At 29.5% G+C, this 22,078-nt stretch overlaps 2 protein-coding genes across 2 annotated transcripts; one reads left to right on the forward strand and one right to left on the reverse strand.

Moving 5' to 3' along the window:
• Positions 1-6,509: 6,509 nt before the first annotated feature.
• On the forward strand, positions 6,510-9,200 carry LOC111026663 (zinc finger MYM-type protein 5-like). Its single transcript, XM_022304781.1, has 4 exons — positions 6,510-6,549; positions 8,283-8,348; positions 8,426-8,584; positions 8,740-9,200. The coding sequence occupies exons 1-4, from the start codon at positions 6,510-6,512 to the stop codon at positions 9,198-9,200; spliced, it is 726 nt and encodes a 241-aa protein (XP_022160473.1).
• Positions 9,201-9,483: 283 nt separating this feature from the next.
• Positions 9,484-11,253, reverse strand: LOC111026664 (piggyBac transposable element-derived protein 4-like). Its single transcript, XM_022304782.1, has one exon. It carries the CDS (start codon positions 11,251-11,253, stop codon positions 9,484-9,486), a length of 1,770 nt encoding a protein of 589 aa, XP_022160474.1.
• Positions 11,254-22,078: the final 10,825 nt, after the last annotated feature.

A 22,078-nucleotide genomic window follows, 5' to 3' on the forward strand; every position in this document is an offset into this window, starting at 1 on the left:
ACACATTTGTTTGTACTTAAATTATGTCTATTTGCAGTGGCGCCGAACCTATAACCCAAGAGGGGCGACCGCCCCCCCTTTTTTTCGGTGGGTGGGGTCGTAGGGGTCCGTGGGTACCCCAACAAACTATGAATTATGTTCCGAACTCCTAAGCTATTAATGTACATTGTATTTGTATACATATGCAGCTGTAGTACATATCCAGCACTGTAGCAAGCCGTAAGGAATAGCGAATAGGATTATAGGGATAAACAACTTGGCCCTGGCTGAGTTAGTGAGTAATGTTGGCTGACAATTAATATGAAATAACTTATTAATAACATACGCACTACCTGCATTGGAATTTGGTATTAATAATCAAATTATCTAAAAAATAATAAGATAAATACAAACATTGATAATAAACCAGTATCAGTGTGACAGTGTAACCGTATAATTAAAAATAATATCCGTAAAATTCATAATCAAACATTATTAGTAAGAAAAACAAAATTACTTGGTGCCAACTGCCAATAACTATAATTTAATGTTATATAAATGCACATGCGGATATTAATAACTTTGTATGATATTAATTTATTATTGATAAGTATAAGAATAATAATGTAAATAGAATTCGACTGGTTTTTCTGTTTTCATATTTTAGTCTAGATGTTACAATCGAGCTATTGAATAGGTATCAGAATGTCGCCGTGCCCGTGTTAACTGTTTAATGTGTTTCAATTTCAATAGTTTTATAGTTTCATTTTCATTGTTATTTAATTTATTAACAACGAAAATAAAAGTAACGGCGGTCCTGTTAACTAAGTAAGTAAGTAATTATATTTAATATTTAACAATTTATGGTTCATAATTGTTAAGATTTTTAGATTTAAGTATTTAACTATGTTCTAAAAGAAATCTATTGAGATACAAGAGATCATATTACAGGTTAATTTTAAATATTATCTGATTAATCTCAAGACGTGTTTTTATATTCTAAAATATAAAAATGTTTATGTAAAACATTTCATATTTTTTCAAAATTAAATGTATTTATTATTTATTGAATTACCTATAACTTTTTTTTAACCAAAAGATATTTTTTAACTGGCACATATTACACATACAATTTTCATAGAGATTTGGNCATGTACAACCAAATTCAATGTTCATTCTAAAAATAGAATATTATGTTATATTTATTTATGTAATTTTTTTTGTTTTTGGAATAACAATAGTAATATTTATAAGTAAATTAAGAAAACATTTTATAAGAATGTACAATCCTGAGATACCAGAGGAACACCCAAACGGTATTCAGGAGCACACTAGGGTATAATATTTTTTTTTTTCTCTCTCTCTCTCTCCTTCTCATTGTCAAAAAAAAAAAAAACATTATTATAAAAATATTGTACTTTGATTATGCTGAACTGACCTTCGACATTCCAAGTTACAGACTCTTAAATTGGATGAAACACGGTGATCATAAGACCCCCATGTCTCATTTAGTGTGGGGGGTGTTGTGAACCCCTGAACAATATTATATTATATTATGTTGTCACATAATATAATATTAGCAGTAGGAATAGTGTGTTGGTCGACGGCTCGCCGACTGGAATCCGCTGACTAGACGATTCGGCGTCCGGCTGGGTCGCAGGCCGACACACAGGGAGGAGGTTAGTCAGTCGTGTTTAGAACAGAGCATTATACATAACGTATGTTAACCAGAGCCTTTTTTATACTTATGTACATTTAGTGAATTTAACAACCAGTAATAAAATCTATATTATTAATAACTAATCGTGCGTTAAATTTATTTGTGTTGGAACCACGGTTTCATAACACAGTACTGACATTTTTTCGACGGTTTTCGTATTACTGCTATAACAGTAATATTTGAAAGTGTCCCCCGACATCAATTTTTGAAATTACTGCTATAGCAGTACTGACATTTTTTCGACGGTTTTCGTATTACTGCTATAACAGTAATATTTGAAAGTGTCCCCCGACATCAATTTTTGAAATTACTGCTATAGCAGTACTGTCCACCAACGTGTTAAAGCCATGTACAAAGAAGCTTCATTTCCTCTTTTACCATCAATAATCGAACAAAATAGGTCAAATGTTGTTATGAATAGAGAAATAGTTAGCCATTTAGTAGACCTGACTTTGTTTCTTGGTAGAACATTGTCTTCCATTTAGAGGGCATAAAGAAGGATGGCAAGATGAATTGAGAGGTAATTTTAAAGATCTAGCTTTGCTTTTAGCAAAATATTCTCCAGCTTTGGCTTCATATATTACAGAAGTACAAATTAGAGGGAAAAAAACACATAACTTTTTATCATGGCAAAGACAAAACCAGTTAATACAAAGTATATCTACTAATATTTGTAATGTGATACAAAAAGAAATTTTAAGCGCTACATTTTTTAGTGTTTCGTTAGATACAACTTTTGACATATCACGAAAAGAACAGCTGTCATTGGTTTTTAGATACATAAATCAAACTTCCGGAATAGTTTGTGAAAGATTAGTGGCAGTTCGTGAAACTTTACTCACAACTGGAGATCATCTTTTTACCATGTTTGAAAAAATTTGTAAAGATATGAACTTAAATTGGAAAGAACACTTGATTGGGCAGGCCTATGACGGTGCTGCATCAATGAGAGGAGCCTACAAAGGACTTCAAGCAATTATCAAAAAAGAAAACCCTAGAGCTACTTACGTTTGGTGTTGGGCACATCGATTCAATCTTATAATTATAGATGCAGTAAGTACCTGTGTGATAGCTCGTGAACTTTTTGGAAATTTAGAAACGCTTTATGATTTCATCGGAAGCAGTAAGAAACGAGTTGAATTTTATTCTGAGTATCAAAAAAAAGATACCCCGGCAAACCTTTGCGTCGATTAAAACGAGTAGATACTATGCGGTGGTCATCTCATTCATCCGCACTTGACACTGTTTTAGACACTTTTGATTCAATTATTGATACATTACATTTCATCCAAAATGATCTTACCACTGACCGTGTATGTTGTGTAAAATCCGGCAGTTTAATGAATTATATGTTATCGGAACGTTTTGTTTTAATAGCTTTGACGTTTAAAAAGATATTTGATATCACTCATCCATTTACCAAATTTTTGCAAGGGAAAGATATTGATTTGTTGGGTGCTATAAATTATACTCAAAGCATACTCAGTCAAATACAAATTATTCGTGATGATGAATCTTTTGAAAATATTATAAAGGACAAAGATAATTTTATTAATTCTAAACTCAATGACTTTTCTTTTACGTATCTACAACTTAGTCGTGTAAAGAAAATTAAAAAAATGCCGGGTGAAATAGCTGCTGATGAACAATTAAACTCCCCCATTGATAACCTTAGAATAAAAACATATTATTCAATAATAGATATTGTTATTACTCAGATTACAGAAAGATTCAATGAAGATTCAACACCACTTTTTAAAGATCTATCGCTATTTCAAATAAAAAGATTAAATGAAGTGGCAGAAAATGAATCTAGCCTGCCTATTGATGCATTTGACGGGCTTGCTAATGTGTATGGAAAATTTCTTAACGCCTCTGATTTAAGGCGTGAATTTGTTCAGTTTGCTAAGTCATATTCCAGTTTTGAAAATATAACGCATCTTCCTGAGTCATTACATGAACATGGATTTAATAGTATAGACACATTTTTAGAGACAGATACAGATACCGATGATGAATATAAAGCTGAAAAATCTAAAATATCCAACAATCAAAAAACTATAAATTCAATTTTTAAAATATGTCACTCTACTGGATTGAAAGAAGTCTTTCCTACAATTTACACTGCACTGCGTATTGCTTTAACATTACCAGTTTCGAGTGCATCCCCTGAAAGAGCATTTTCAAAACTCAAACTCATCAAGACCCGTCTAAGAAGTACAATGTGTGAAGAACGTCTAGAAAGTCTTATGTTAATTTCTTGTGAGAAAGATATAGCAATAAATACTGATGATGTTATTAAAACATTTTCATCATACAGCTCAGTTCTCAGAAAATTATTATTGTAATTAAAATAAACTTAAATTATTTATATTCAATTTTAACAATATTTTAATGTTTTTTTTTAAAAAATTTTTAATGTTAATATTATTTTTTCAGATTAAAAATTATTTAGAGAGTTTGAATAATATTGTTTTTACCAGTTATTTAAAGTGTCCTAATACTGGACTGTTAAGTGTTAAGTTAAAAGTATTTCAGGTATGTAGCCATGTAGATACGTATGAAACTATGAAATATGTTATACCTGTTTTGCTGTTTAAAAAACTTGGTAAATTATAAATTAATACATTTGACTTTATATTTGTTAAGTAAAACATGAAACTAGTTGTGAACACTTTCATAAGGAATAATAAAATAAAAATGAAAATAGAGTAAAAATAAGCCTCCCCAAAATATTTGAGCTAGTTACACACTTGTGCTACTAAATATTGCAGTCAAAAAATTGTAATTTTAAGTTGTTTGAACCATGAATAGTGCTTACTATGTGTGATTGTGGTTGAAAAAGTGGCATCATGAATAATTTAAAAGTATTAGTCTAATAGTCTCTAAAGTAATTTTAGAGTGTTGAATACTTGCATGGGGGGTGTGGGGGGCAAAGCCCCCCACCTTTTTTATTTTGTAAGCAAGGGTGGTGGTCTGTATAACTTTTTACTTGCCCCCCCTTTTAAAATATAGTTCGGCGCCACTGATAGCACTATACATACATCAACAAATTACACTCCATATGAACTCGTTTTCGGACATAAACCTAACATTCCAGCGGCACTATCGAGAAAAGTCGAACTACAATATAATTACGATAACTATGTTTTTGATTTTAAACGTAATATGCAGCAGGCACACGAAATAGCACGGAATAACTTAATTAATAAAAAACAAGACAACAAACGTTACTATGATCAAACTATCAACCCATTAACTCTCCATGTAGGTGATAAGGTGTTAGTAAAGGAACAACATAAAAAGAATACGTTAAGTCTTAATTGGTCGGGACCATACGAAGTAATCATGGTTCATGATAACGAGAATGTTACAATAAAGAAAGGGCGANATTATTAAATTAATTGTATTAGCTCTTAGTGCTATAAAAAATAAAATAATACATTATACTTATTATTATTATTATAAGATAATATTTTTGACTAATTGACTGTTGTCAGTGGGTGAAATATGATAGGTACTATTGCTCCCTCAGAAACATTATCGTGGATGCAACGGTACTCATATTTTATCTTTTAGTTTTAAAAACATTCAACATTTTTTCAACCATAATTCTTTTTTTTTTTTCAATAAAATTTTTATATTATTAACATTAAAATGAATAAAAAAAATCCTACTGTTTGTTAATTTATAATTTTTTTTTAATACCTACGTTTATATTATTATATAAAGCAAACTACAGTTATGAACCATGACAATTATTTATTCTGCAACTGTGGCAAAAAAAGGGGAAGTATTAATAGTACAAATTGGGAACGTCATTTGAATGCGTGTAAAAAGAGGAAAAATATTTCATCAATGAGCAGTATCATAAAATTTTTTAAGTCATCAACTTCTACAACTTATACTTCTACTTTACACAAATATCAAGGTACTTATATATTTTATACATGATTTTATAAATATTAAATTAATTATAATTTTTTAAAAGTATATATTATTATACATACTATTTACATAGGTACTTATACATATACCTACTACAATACTACATAGTACTAATAATCAATTATTTTTAATACTTTATAAGCTATAGATAATACCACCAATGATGTAAATGCAAATCTTTGTGAAATTGAAGATGGTACATCACCAAGTAAGAAACACAATTTAAATGTAGAATAAGAAAAACATTAGACATTTTACTACATTTGTATGATATTCATTTTTCAGTTAATCAAAGCGTCGTGTTTAAAGAGGTGACAGCTCAACAAATCTTAAATAAAAATGTAAATGTTGACGATAATGAAGTTGAGACACCAGTAGATAAAAATGAGTATATTGATCCTGGTAATCATGAAGCTTTTCCAAAAGATTAAATGAAGTGGCAGAAAATGAATCTAGCCTGCCTATTGATGCATTTGACGGGCTTGCTAATGTGTATGGAAAATTTCTTAACGCCTCTGATTTAAGGCGTGAATTTGTTCAGTTTGCTAAGTCATATTCCAGTTTTGAAAATATAACGCATCTTCCTGAGTCATTACATGAACATGGATTTAATAGTATAGACACATTTTTAGAGACAGATACAGATACCGATGATGAATATAAAGCTGAAAAATCTAAAAAATCCAACAATCAAAAAACTATAAATTCAATTTTTAAAATATGTCACTCTACTGGATTGAAAGAAGTCTTTCCTACAATTTACACTGCACTGCGTATTGCTTTAACATTACCAGTTTCGAGTGCATCCCCTGAAAGAGCATTTTCAAAACTCAAACTCATCAAAACCCGTCTAAGAAGTACAATGTGTGAAGAACGTCTAGAAAGTCTTATGTTAATTTCTTGTGAGAAAGATATAGCAATAAATACTGATGATGTTATTAAAACATTTTCATCACACAGCTCAGTTCTCAGAAAATTATTATTGTAATTAAAATAAACTTAAATTATTTATATTCAATTTTAACAATATTTTAATGTTTTTTTTTTTAAATTTTTAATGTTAATATTATTTTTTCAGATTAAAAATTATTTAGAGAGTTTGAATAATATTGTTTTTACCAGTTATTTAAAGTGTCCTAATACTGGACTGTTAAGTGTTAAGTTAAAAGTATTTCAGGTATGTAGCCATGTAGATACGTATGAAACTATGAAATATGTTATACCTGTTTTGCTGTTTAAAAAACTTGGTAAATTATAAATTAATACATTTGACTTTATATTTGTTAAGTAAAACATGAAACTAGTTGTGAACACTTTCATTAGGAATAATAAAATAAAAATGAAAATAGAGTAAAAATAAGCCTCCCCAAAATATTTGAGCTAGTTACACACTTGTGCTACTAAATATTGCAGTCAAAAAATTGTAATTTTAAGTTGTTTGAACCATGAATAGTGCTTACTATGTGTGATTGTGGTTGAAAAAGTGGCATCATGAATAATTTAAAAGTATTAGTCTAATAGTCTCTAAAGTAATTTTAGAGTGTTGAATACTTGCATGGGGGGTGTGGGGGGCAAAGCCCCCCACCTTTTTTATTTTGTAAGCAAGGGTGGTGGTCTGTATAACTTTNAATACTTAAGTGGGACCACCTTGTGAAAGGCCATGTAATCTGACTGTTTGTCTAGTATATAAGGGCTCTCCATCAGAGAGACCAGACACATTATTTCTACGTGACGACTAGTTGACAGTATTCATGCTAGAGATATTTGTCTTAAGTTGTAACGTTACTCTGAGTGCTTAAAAAGGTGTCTAAATACTAACCTATAACATTCAATAAAATTATAACAATAATTAATTTGTCTACGAGTAAATTCATTTGATTCGACCCTAGTCAACCGAACTCCATATCTGGATCGCAACAGGCTTATAGCAAAATAAATTATTAAATTAATTGTATTAGCTCTTAGTGCTATAAAAAATAAAATAATACATTATACTTATTATTATTATTATAAGATAATATTTTTGACTAATTGACTGTTGTCAGTGGGTGAAATATGATAGGTACTATTGCTCCCTCAGAAACATTATCGTGGATGCAACGGTACTCATATTTTATCTTTTAGTTTTAAAAACATTCAACATTTTTTCAACCATAATTCTTTTTTTTTTTTCAATAAAATTTTTATATTATTAACATTTAAATGAATAAAAAAAATCCTACTGTTTGTTAATTTATAATTTTTTTTTAATACCTACGTTTATATTATTATATAAAGCAAACTACAGTTATGAACCATGACAATTATTTATTCTGCAACTGTGGCAAAAAAAGGGGAAGTATTAATAGTACAAATTGGGAACGTCATTTGAATGCGTGTAAAAAGAGGAAAAATATTTCATCAATGAGCAGTATCATAAAATTTTTTAAGTCATCAACTTCTACAACTTATACTTCTACTTTACACAAATATCAAGGTACTTATATATTTTATACATGATTTTATAAATATTAAATTAATTATAATTTTTTAAAAGTATATATTATTATACATACTATTTACATAGGTACTTATACATATACCTACTACAATACTACATAGTACTAATAATCAATTATTTTTAATACTTTATAAGCTATAGATAATACCACCAATGATGTAAATGCAAATCTTTGTGAAATTGAAGATGGTACATCACCAAGTAAGAAACACAATTTAAATGTAGAATAAGAAAAACATTAGACATTTTACTACATTTGTATGATATTCATTTTTCAGTTAATCAAAGCGTCGTGTTTAAAGAGGTGACAGCTCAACAAATCTTAAATAAAAATGTAAATGTTGACGATAATGAAGTTGAGACACCAGTAGATAAAAATGAGTATATTGATCCTGGTAATCATGAAGCTTTTCCAAAAGACTCAATTGAAATGAACCGTAAGACAATTTTTATATTATAATTTATTAATTCTCCATAATCATAATTATTATCATACGTTTTGTACCTACTTACATCCGATATTAATTGGGTGAATAATATTTTATACATACCTACTTGACCTTGATGATATGATACATTTTTTTTTTTACAGTTTTTGAATTTGGAAACGATCCTTCTGTTCTTGGTCAAGTTTATAAAATAAACCCTGATCTTATTGAATATATGTTCAAAAACGGTCCAGCTCAGCCGGTTCCTAATGAACTACCAAATAAATGTTTTCCAAAAGATAGTCAGGGCCGATCGTTTCATGAAAATTGGTACTATAAAAAACAACCAAGTGGAGAAATAATTTGCAGGAAGTGGTTGTCCTATTCTGTTAGGAAAAATAAAATATTTTGCCTTTACTGTGCGTTGTTTGGAAATCATGAAAATAAGAGTTGGACACGTGAAGGCTTTTCAAACTGGAAAAATGGAGTTGCTAAAATTATTATTCATGAAACTTCTGAAAAGCATATAACAGCATCAATTAACACGTTGATGGACAGTCTCGTGGCCGCCGTCGAAAAAAAACCATCCTTAAAACGTCAATTTTCATTACTGCTATGGCAGTAATTTTTTCATTACTGCTATAGCAGAACTGCCCCTATACATCAAACTGTGTGAAGTACGTATGTCAAAATATTTATAATACTGCTATAGCAGTAATAACAAATAAAGTTTATAAAGTTAATCTTTATTAAACATATAGGTACAACATAAAATCAAATCAAATATGCATCTTTACAGGTAAAAATTATTTTAAAACAGAAAAATATTGAATTTTTTTTTTGTACAAAAAAAACTCCGAAAAAAATTATACTCATTAAGAATAATAGTAAAAAAACAAATGAATTCTTTATTCCAAATTTTTGTCTATATGGTAAACTTCGAAGCATTTTCCTGCACATAATCCAACCTTACACGTCTTGCATTGAAATGAAGTTTGTTTTCGAACTTTCTTTTTGAAACATACAACGCAGTTTTTGAAGTATTTTTTTCTTTTGTAACCTTCAGGAAGTGGAATTGTTTCTTGAAAGTGTGCATTATCCGGTATAACAATGTCTGATCTTTTGGGTTTTATTTTTTTAAATAATTGATCACAAGTTGCATCTACAGGAATTTGTATGAAATTTCTAATAAGAGAGTCTCTGAAGTCTTTAAATCTCAGATTATTGAGAGAAAAATGTTTTTTATAAATAAAAAATGTATTCCATATTGTCACGTCTAATAAGTGAAATAAGACTTTTTTATACCACCTTGCTGACTTACGAGGGCAAGAATAGTAACTGATCATCTGATCAGCACGATCTACCCCACTCATAAATTCATTGTATTTCACGATTTCAATAGGCTTAAATCTTTCTTGACCATATTTATTTGTTGATAAAATAATGGTTGGTTTATAATTAGTGGTAATACATACTACATCTCGTTTATCCTTCCATTTCGAAACGTAAACCAATCCTCTCCGTTTCCATACATGTTCACCTTTTTTAAGTTTTTTATTTACTACTTCCTTCGGATTTCCTTTTCTATTATTTCTTAACGTACCTGTTACGTGAGTTTGTTTGTTTAATAATACGTTCGATAGCGTTACACTGTTGTAATAGTTGTCCATATAAAGACTGTGTCCTTTACCCAAGTACGGAGACATAAGCTTTAATACTAAGCTGTCGATTTTAGAAGTTTGACTTGGAACTTGAGAAATTGAATCATTTTTTCCTTTGTACATGTCAATGTTTAATACATAACCATCGGGGGTACAGAGCTCATAAAATTTGATTCCATACTTTGCTTTTTTCCCCTTAATGTATTGACGGAATCCTAATCTACCACGATGTAAAAGTAATGATTCATCTAATGACAAATTTATATCTGGATAAATAGCTTTTTGAAAATTTTGTATTAGAAGTGTATACACGGGATTAATTTTTCGCATCGGTCCATCATCACACACTTCTAAACCAGAATACTCTACACTAAAACAATTTAAAAGCTGCTCAAATCTTCTTCCTGACATTGTTTTTTTAAACAAAGGATGGCTGTATAAGGGGTTATTTGAAAATGCATCACGTAAAACGGAATATTTTACTGAACCCAAAAGTAAACAGATTCCGAAAAAATGTTGCATTTCATCTTTGTTGGTTTCATTGAAACATGTTTTACGAGAATATTTACTGTGAGGACGGTTTACTGCTTTAATTATGTGTCCATAATTATTTGTAGAATTCACAATTATATCAAAAATGTCGTCAGTCCATAAAAGTTTAAATAAATCTATTGGTGAATCTCGAGCAGATTCGGGTACGTTTATTTTAATTCCCGATAGAGTTGAATCAAAATTGAAATCCAGTATATCTTTTTCAGTGTCTACCCACAAATCTGAATCAGACCAATCACAATCTTCGTCACTTGAACTTACCTCCACAGAAATGTCATTATCATCTGAATCTGATCCACCAACAGGAACGAATGTGTTAGATGTCGATGTTTCTTGGCAACTTTGCAATTTATTACCACCAGGAATATATTCAGGATCGGCATCTGAATCGTACATTATAGATTCATCTGAATCTAATTCATCAGATAAGAATTGTTCAATTAATTTATCTTGTCGCGATGACATATTGAACGCACTAAAGTAGGTACCTACTCGTACAACGAGGTCGCCAAACGTACTGATTAATAATATTTATTTTACTATCTATACTAATACTCATACACCAAAATTCAGTCACATTATACGGTGCATAAAACTATATCGACAACACCGATAACGATTGTTAATGTTGATTATTATTATTATAATATATTGGAAACACACGAAAAGGGATAAAAATAGACAGGAGAAATTCAATTTACTATTTTTATTTTTATTTGGCTTTATTTTGACAGTGCCCGATGGTTTATTGAAATCTACTGGGGCAGAACAACATGCACTTTCATATAAGACCATATAATTAATTACTGCTATAGCAGTTNGTAAGATTACAAGCAACTATTTTTCACAAATTAAGTTACAGAAACAAGTGGTTATATGCCACGGACAATGAAGTTATTATAATTAACTGTGACAACGATTTAGAAGCCAGCACTCATACTCTAGTAGGAGTGGGAGTTATAACAATAAATGAAACATGCAAAGGGTATGCCACCAGAGATCTACTAATACCAAGCAGTAGTGCCGAAAACAACTTGTCAGATTTCATTCCTACCTCTGTTATCACTCAACAAGAGTACTGACACGTATCACTTGATCTTTATACGATGAAAGATGAAAATGTTATAAATAACCACATGAATGACCTTAACTTAATTTCAAAAACACATAAACAATTACAAGCGTACAACGAGAACGCGCGAGAACTAATACAATTGAAAGGCAATCAAAATATACATAATTATGTATTATACATAATAATTTTTACTATTATAGTGGTAACAATGACAGTTGTATTGAATAAAATTAATAATCGACGTGAAGAAAAAACGAGACAAACCACAGTTCAAACCGAACAGACTATAAAAATATGTCATCAGAGCATGGAAACCATCAACCTAGGGGAGACAACGACATCAACAACGACAGCTCCTCCTATCCTAGAAGAACCTCAAGTGACGCAAATTTCCCCTTCCTATTATCCAACACTTCGAACTGTTTATTGATTGGAACCTGAGGCTCCAATTTTACAGGGGAGGCATGTAGTAAACCGTGTTTACTCCTTATACTAGGCTTTTCATAGTATTGTATTTTTATTAACATGTTTACGTGTTTTTGTTATATGGCCTACGTGATCAAATCCACGTAGTCACAAATACTTATAATTTATAATGTATAATTTTATTGATTACGAATGTTTTTACAATTATGATTATTATGGATATATGGCGTAAACAACTAATATGTACATTTTAATCGTAAAGCCTATCCGATGACTTTGTCGGGGTCACGCCACGAATAAGGGTCACGGGTATATAAGAAGCATTAGTTTAAAGCATTTTTTAGAATTAGTTTGTGTCTCAGTTAATACAGAACTTAGTATAGTCGTTGGGCTTGTCCCCAACATCGCCGCTATACCTAAGTTCATTCCAATTTTTACAGTACTAATTTCTCGGGCAGACACTTTATGTTCTGTCCTCAAAATTCAAGTGCAACTAAATTACTTTGTTATTATTTTTTTTAATTTACTTTATTAAAACATACTGTTTTTAACTTATAATATAACATTGACTTTCTCACTTATTTCAACATACCTTTTTTTTTTGTGACTCGATCTACTATCAACAACGAGACGTCAAAGCACGTCATTAAATAATTAAGTGTACAAGTGTAGTGCGAGAGTACTACATGATCTCGAAATCCGATTAACACAAAATTTCGCGGATATGAACCTACAGGCCAACGAAATCCGGTTTCCGCCTATGGAATTCACTGGGCCGACCGGAAATAACCCGGCGACAGGTCAGCTGCCTGGGCGATGTTTTTACTATGAACATCGATTTTAAAAAAACATCTATATTTTCACTGGGAGAATCGATGTTTCAAATTCCGATGAATCGATACATCGATGTTCACAAAACGTTGCCCATCTCTACCTTGTAGTAAACCCAAGACCATAATGTAAAGTTACAAATTTAACGTAGAATAATAAATTATACACGCAGTATATAATTTATAAATAAGTAATACGAAAAGTGTTTAAAAGCCTACTTAACGGGAAATAGAGATCATCGCATAATAATGCGATTCAACAGTACTGGGGAATAAAAATAAAACAAATTAATATCACGCCAATATACGTCGTAAGTAGAACCCGTATAAATACCCATGTAGAGCACTTACGATTACTTAGAGAAGATAGTCAGCACTGCTAAAGGGCTTAACATTCTTACGACAGTACACTTTTTATTATATTTGTGTTTTTAACGTATAACAATAAATTGTATTATTTTATTTAATAACAAGAGGTGTCAGTGTTTATTCATTTACCTATCTTACTCTCAACACTTCATCTCAAGACTGGCGGCGACGTGCTACGGATTGAAGTTCTGTTTTATTTTTACGAGGTCTCGGGGACTCGACCTCGGTGTGTAATATTAATACTAAGAGATCAGGGTTATCTTATTGAAATAAGCACATAGGTATAATATAAATAAATATGTAATATAATATAGGTCATAGGACAGATACATACAATATACATATAAGGGTTTACCGATCCGAGTAGATGATGACGTGCCGTAAGTGTGGATCGTTGATGGGGCCGTCGGATCGTCGCGGAGTCGATGTTGCTGTTGTCGTTGGTCGCACACTCTCTCCTCACACACTGCCTCGGTCATAATTATTATATACACCGCTGTCGCGTGCCTAAAACCCTTGGTCAGCAGTCAGCTGCGATAGCTATTCCTCACACTCAGCATATTAGGCAGCGGGTGCCCTACTTAAGGAATAATGTACGATGCCGATAGACAGCAATCATTACATGTACCCCTTTTGTCCATTTAAATCTGGACCCCAGATTTGGGAAGTAGAAGCACCGGTAGCTGAGTGGAAGATAGTGGTGTAAATGTTCAACTGCAAAAAAATAATAGTTCTCCAACCATCTCCTGCTATATTTTATTGGTTGAACTTCATCTAGTTGTATTCCACCACATATCATGGCAAGGGAGTTGACTTCAGTTTGAAATAAAAGTATATATTTTTATTTGAAAATTTTCATGACTGAGGTGATGACGTAGATTATATAGTTGCTCCTTCCTTCCTTCGTACCGACACCCACGGCTGTCCTCACTTACCCCTTTCGTTTGCCCATAACACTATTTTATATTTACAAATAATATGACAGTATTTTTTTTTTCAATTTAAACAAAAGCATACGATTATTTATCCTTAAATGTTAATTTTAACAATGATTGCTATTAATTACATAATTTTTTTTTCAACAAAATATATTATATTATTAGTTCAATTACATTTTTTTTTCTTAGCAAAATACCTATATTAAAATTATTAATAATTATTCAATTACATTTTTTTTTCAACAAAATACATTACATTATTAATTAAATTATTCAATTAAAAATTTTTCTTTTTTTTTTTTTTCTTAATCATAGCAATTATTACAATAATTTTATTATCTCTAATTTATATTAATATTACACCATATTGTCTAGGTGTATTACTCTACCTCTAGGTCTTCCAATATTTCTGGTTTTTTCCCTCAACTACAGTATAATCTTATTTTACTACTTATTTTATGTACAACTAAATAACTCACAATACCTCCTACTAAATACAGTCAGTATATATGCCAGTTTTGATAGTTACCATATTATATGTCTTCTGATTCTTTATCTATGTCCCCAATAATATCATCTAATTTTTGTGAAGATTAGTGTAAATTTTTTAACTTTGGAATTTGAAAATGAAGATTGTTTAGATGAATTTTTGAATTTTTTATTTTGTTTATTTTTAAATTTAATTCGGTGAGAAATGTCCGGGTTTATATTTACTGATATATTAATATTTTTTCTTTTTTCTTCTGATGCCCTTAGTATTGTCGTTGGTGTATATAGAGAGCATGCACTTGGCAATTTTATAGTTTCTGCTCCTTTTAGAATATGAAATGTTGTCGATGCAGAACAAACCAGAGTGGTTTGTACAGTAGTTGATACCCAGTATAAAAATGTATTTTTTGTATTAAGTTTCTTAAAGTATGCATTATTATGAAAAATATGGTGAACGGCACATTGTTTAGGCAGTACAGTATTATTAGTTAATGGTAAAACTCGAATTGTACATAACTCACTTTGCATATTTCCCAGAATCGTTTTTAACTGTATATTATTAAGGATTACCGGGTGAAGTATATTTTTATGTGCCAATAACAAGGCATTTAGTAATTCTTCCATTTCAAGCGAAAAACTAGTCATTATAAAATTAAAATTTGTTAAATTATTACTTAATTGTTGATTTATTTGAATTTCTATTCATTCATTTTGCTTAAAATAAATTATATTAATCAAGCCGTTATATTCTCGTTGTAATTTAATAAAATTTTGTGATGGTATTTAGGATACATTTAATATCTGATTTAACGACGATTGTACCAATTTTACTTGTGTATTCATGGTAACTAAAGTTTTCTCATTATTATTTTTATTTGTATTTATTTCTTGTTGTATTTTTTGGTAGTCACTATCTCCAACAACTCCAAATGCCCAATTATCAAATTCTCCTACCCACACAGCAAATGGAATATATTAATATTTTAAACACCTTTAGTTTTTATGTTCTTTTAAATATTATATGTATAATATTTTAAACACTTTTATTTTTAATGTTCTTTTAAATAGTATAGGTATCATATTTTAAACACGTTTAATTTTAATGTTCTTTTAAATATTATAGGTATCATATTTTAAACATGTTTAATTTTAATGTTCTTTTAAATATTATAGACGCGCCATATTTCCAATATACGTATATGAATTTTATATTTTTTTAAACATTATGAAAGCGTCCGCAATAATAGCAGAAGGGCGCGATATAGTATACAAAGATAGGGAATGTAATTGAATTAAATACATATATGTATTTTTATGTACGTTAACGTAATATTTCCACTGGTACCTACTATTTTAGAAATAGAATATCGTGATTTCTCAAAAAAGTGTAAAATGGAAATAGTTCGTTTTGGATTGTCACCCCTCAATATTGATAATAAATATTTTTAACATTATTATTTATAACAATATGAAAACAGGATGTTATAGGTATATTTAATATATTAATATAATAAATAAATTATTAAAAATATTAAAATAAAATATACGGCCCGCGGGTGTCGGCGGTATACTATTCAGCAGTCAGCACGACTATATTATATACCACTGCGCGTTTAAGCCTCATCCATAATATATCGCAGTGAAGTGGTTATTGCATTTTATATAATATAGAGTAATTAAAATATTGGGTTATTATATTGTCCATTAGCTTTTGTTTGTTATTAGAAACGATAGTGAGGGCGTGAGGCATTGAACGTATCAATAAGCGCAACGCGCACGTCTCTATATTATAATAATTGCCGATTGAAAGCTTATTAATTTTTAGGCCGGCCAGGAGTGGTGGTGTGCAGCTGAGTAGTCTCTATACATAGAGTAATATTACTTTAACCATAGAATAGAGTAATATTACTGTAACCATAGATAAGTAATAAAACGGGCTTAATAGAAGAAGTCACGGACTAAGATATAATATATATATAAATCTTAGTCCGTGGAAGAAGTATAGGCCATGCAACCGCCAACCATAGATATCACGATTAAAGATAGCATCTACCGTATGTCCGTATATATGATCTAAGGTATTTAGTCCGTGGCCGTGATAGATATTAAAGATTTCTTTAATATCTATCCATGCAACCTTATCACACGGGAATTAATTATACACATTTAACATATTATATAACCAGCCGATTCGGCCAATTAACGGAGTTTCACAAGGTTTATAAACCATGATGGGAGTTTCATACCCCTTACATATTTTAATTACACAGCGACAGCGTCCTCTTATCAGCTTTTCGTTACTTCAATCGCGGTTTATCAATGATAAAATTAATATTGTATCATGTATACGCTGAAATAAGCAGGCTGTCATATTTAAAACGTGTGTTAAATCTCGTATTGGTCACACTGATATTTTCCTTGCTGTTTTTTGACTGTTGAAGTGTTGAATATAGACGTAAATGTCGTAAATGATGAATAAAATTCATATTGTGTTTTTTCATGACTCGTTCGCGTTCGCGCTTTTTTTCTTTGTCTATGCTTATTACCATTAACCTCAAAGCACAAATACATTCCGATTACGGCAACATTTTCAGAAGAACACGATTTTTACTTTTGACTTTGGCAGTTTGACTTTTCTAAATAATTGTGACTATTATGAGTGGTTGATTGCAGCGGAGTACTGGCCTGGTTGATGGGCGAAGAAAATCGTAAGTATAACTTGTTTTATTTGTACAATATGTCAAATGTCAATTTATATATTATAATATACTTTGCATGCTCAAAAGATGATCTAGAATACAGGCATATATGTGTTTTCAATTTTTCATTACAATAAAACCAGTTTTGTATAGGTACTGCAGTGTATACCTACCTAACTTAAAAATTATTATTTATTCTAATTAGGAAGTTTAAATTATACTTGTAAAATGTAAGCCTAACTGTACCTATAGGTATTATAATTTTATAATTATTTTTATAGGTAGCATAAAATATAACATAATATTAAAATGATTAAAAGCAATAGAACAAAATTAAGAAGAATTAAAGCTGAGTTAGATAACATTGATTATAACCCACAAGAACCACAAATAAATGATATTCTTCAAAATGATTCATTTTCATTGAATTGTGAAGATGATGTTGCTACTAATACTATAAATGCTGCTTATGACACTTCTAGTATTTTATTAGATAATAAATCACCTAAATTAGTTATTGACACGGAATCAAACAACACATTTCAAGGTATAGACTGCAGTGATGAAGATGATCAATTCATTTCTGTAGAAACTGAGCATAATATTAATGAAATGCTTGCGGACTGGGCAGTTAGTTGTAAAATAACATTTAACAGTATGAATCAATTGTTATCAATTTTAAAAAAACATAAATGTTTTTCTAAATTACCTAAAGACAGCCGAACTTTATTAGCTATACCCCAGTCATCAAATTTAAAATATATTCGTAATGTCGACCCTGGAATATATCATCACTTTGGTTTGGCTAACGGTATAGTTCAGTGTTTACAAGACAGTTCAGTAAATGATTCGGTTATTCAAATCGCAATAGGCATTGATGGATTGCCATTATCAAAGTCTAGTAATAGCCAACTATGGCCTATTTTGGCATTTATTATGAACACTGACAACTCAAAACAAACAGTTTTTCCTATAGGTATTTATCATGGAAATTCCAAACCTAAAGACAGTGATGATTTTATACATGATTTTGTTATGGAAGCTCGTGAATTATCTGACAATGGAATTATTATTAACAACTTAAAAATATTTGTTTCTATTAATGTAATTTGTTGTGATGTCCCTGCTCGCTGTTTTGTGTTGAAGACAAAATATCACTCTGGTTTTAATTCATGTTCACGATGCATTATTGAAGGGGAATACATAAATAAACGTGTTTGTTTCCCATATTCAAATATATATTCTGCGCCAAGAACTGATGAAGACTATCGAAATTGCAAAAATGAAGAATATCATAATTCACCAAATCCTTCAATAATTACGAAGTTACCTAATTTTGATATTACAAAATCTTTTATTTTAGATTATATGCACCTCACAAACTTGGGAGTGATGCGTAAGCTATTGTCTTTTTGGGTTCTCAAAGGGCCTTCAAATGTTAGACTTACTGGGAAAAAAATATCTGAGTTAACTGAATTATTACTAAAACTGAGACCATTTGTTACTTCAGAGTTTTGTAGAAAACCTAGAGAAGTTCAAGATATTCTTCGATGGAAGTCTACAGAGTTTCGATTATTTCTAATTTATATTGGACCATTTGTACTCAAAGATATTATAACTGATGATTGTTATAGTAATTTCATGTGTTTAAATGTGGCCATGGTCATTCTTTTGAGTCCGGATCATCAAAATTTATCATCTTATGCGCAAACACTTTTGGAATACTTTGTGGAAACATTTCAAAATATTTATGGGACTCATAACGTATCACACAATGTTCATAGTCTATTACACATAACATCTGATTATGAGCGTTATGGACCATTAGATAAATGTAGTTGCTACCCATTCGAGAACTATATGAAAGAAATTAAGTCAATGTTGAGGAAGCATGAAAAACCATTGCAACAGTTAATTAACCGTTATAGCGAACAAAAATATACCAAAATTCATCACTCTAATGCACTAAAAACTTGTAAAAGTTATTCTTTAAAAAAAATTCATAAAAATGGTCCACTGCCGGATTTTGCAACTATTACTGGATATCAATATTCATGTCTAATTTTTAATAATTTTAAAATTAATATTAATTGCAAGAGAGATCAATTTATTTTAACAAACTGTAATCATATAGTACAATGCTTTAATATTATGGAAACATGTGTAAATGGGGAAAATGGAACATATATACTAGGAAAACATTTTATAAACAAGTCACCAGCATACATAAAACCTATGGATTCAACTATTTTAGATATTTATTTGGTTGATAATATATCAACTAACTTTCAGCTATGGAATGTTGATAAAATAAGTAAAAAAATTATGATACTGCCTTTTAAAGATATATATTATGTGGCATTACCTATCTTACATTCTGAAATCTATAAAACTATATTATAATATAATAAAACTGCATAACAAATAATAAATAATAAATATAATTTAAGCTGTATATACAATAATGTATACCTAATACAAATGTAAATATAGTTAGTTAAATAGTTAATATAGGTAATTAAGTATTATGATTTAGTTTATATAGGTACCTAATAATATGGTCAACATTTGTCAAATTATTCCATTTTTTGTAATTTTTGTTTGCAGATTATAATAAAATATTAGTTATAGTACTTATATATTAATACCTATATTGTAATAAGGTTATCATCAATCATGTACATAATTGCACATTTCTACAAAGAAGATTCTGTCGAAGTAGTACCAAGTACATGGTTCAAAAATAACGAAAGTGCCTGGCCTAACAAATCATCAAATATAAAAAAATTTGAAACTCGAAGAACTTTTCCCAACAAATTTGATTATAATTGGTTTCCTGCACGACAACTTGGTCGTAAATTTGGTAAAAATAATTCAAAAATATATATTATTGATTACATTTCAAATATTTTAATATTTTGTAATTTTAGCTTCATATGAAGAAGCAAAAAGTAAACTATCTACGGCTGAATTTAAATCCGATTTTTCTACTGCAGAAGATGAACGTTATACTCGTCAATTTAGAGCAAATAAAAGAGCCAGTAATAGCAGTTCACCTGAAATGGCAAAAGATTCAAGAAGTAAAGGGATAAAGAGCCCACCATCTGTGTTTTGTATGACTTTATATTACCTATATATTAAATTATGTATTTGTGTGATTTAATTAGGTATAATCAATGTATAACAATATAAATTATTTTAAGCTATAATAATATAATTACATTTTTTTTTTCAGTTAACAAAGAAAAATATACTACAATCAATTTAAATGTTCAACAGAAAAAAGAAAAGAATTCCTATTCAAATTTAAATAAAAGTGTTTTCACTGATGATGTTAATCATAATAATATTAATTTTGAGAAAAAATCTTCAAAGACTCTTGGTAACTATAATTATGGATATACATTTGTATTGTTTTTAAATAAATTAACTTAATAAATATATGCATGTTTTAGACACAATACCACAGACGAGTAACAATAATCTAGCCGCAAGTCATGTTTTACAGAAAAGTTCATCATATTCAAAAAGCGGTTCAAATGTAAATAGAAGTCTGTTCACTGATGATGATGATAATATTAATTTTGAGAAAAAATCTTCAAAGAATCTTGGTAACTATTATAATAAATATACCTTTGTATTGTTTTTAAATAAATTAACTTAATAAATATGCATTTTTTAGACACAACACCAACAAGTAACAATAATCTAGCCGCAATTAATGTTTTACCAAAAAGTTCATCATATTATTCAAAAAGCGGTTCAAATGTAAACAGAAGTCTGAATAAATTGTTGTATTCTTCTGAGAGAAAATCTTTGAAAAGTAAGAATATCAAACAATTAACTATCTGCTTCTATTAGTGATATACATTCAAAATTTGGATACAGTTTTCTAGAGGGTTTAATGGGTATATTTGTAGGATGACCATGCTTTGCTTTTTAAATCATTGTATATAATTTGATGTTTGATTTTTGTATTTATAAGGCTATGATTATAATATATAAATATATAATATTATTTATTATTTTTACAGAAAAAAATCAGTATATGCCTTTTGAAAAACACATTTCTTCGTGCTTAGCCGAAATAAAGTATGAAATAAAAAGTCATACTTATAAAATTGATTGCTTAAAAGAAAAAATTGATTTTATTGAAGAAAATCTCAAAAGTTTTAAATTGTATAATAGAAGTATTGGTACAAACAGTAGTAATGAAGCGTTTGAAGATGATATTATGTTTGATTCGTTAATTTCTTTATGGCCTCTTAAGAATGATGATGATTTAGATGAGTTTGAAAATATATAACTGGATAAAACTAAGAAAAGGCAATGTGTGAGTAATAATATTATATACAATTATGGAAAAAAACATTTGTTTCATCATATATTATATTTATTTTTATTTTATAGGAAATTATATTATCTAGAGCAATTTCAAGGAACATACCTATAACCATAAGAGTT

The sequence above is a fragment of the Myzus persicae genome, unplaced genomic scaffold (genome assembly GCF_001856785.1).
Source record: "Myzus persicae strain clone G006 unplaced genomic scaffold, MPER_G0061.0, whole genome shotgun sequence".
In the NCBI taxonomy this organism is placed as follows: Eukaryota; Metazoa; Arthropoda; class Insecta; order Hemiptera; family Aphididae; genus Myzus; species Myzus persicae.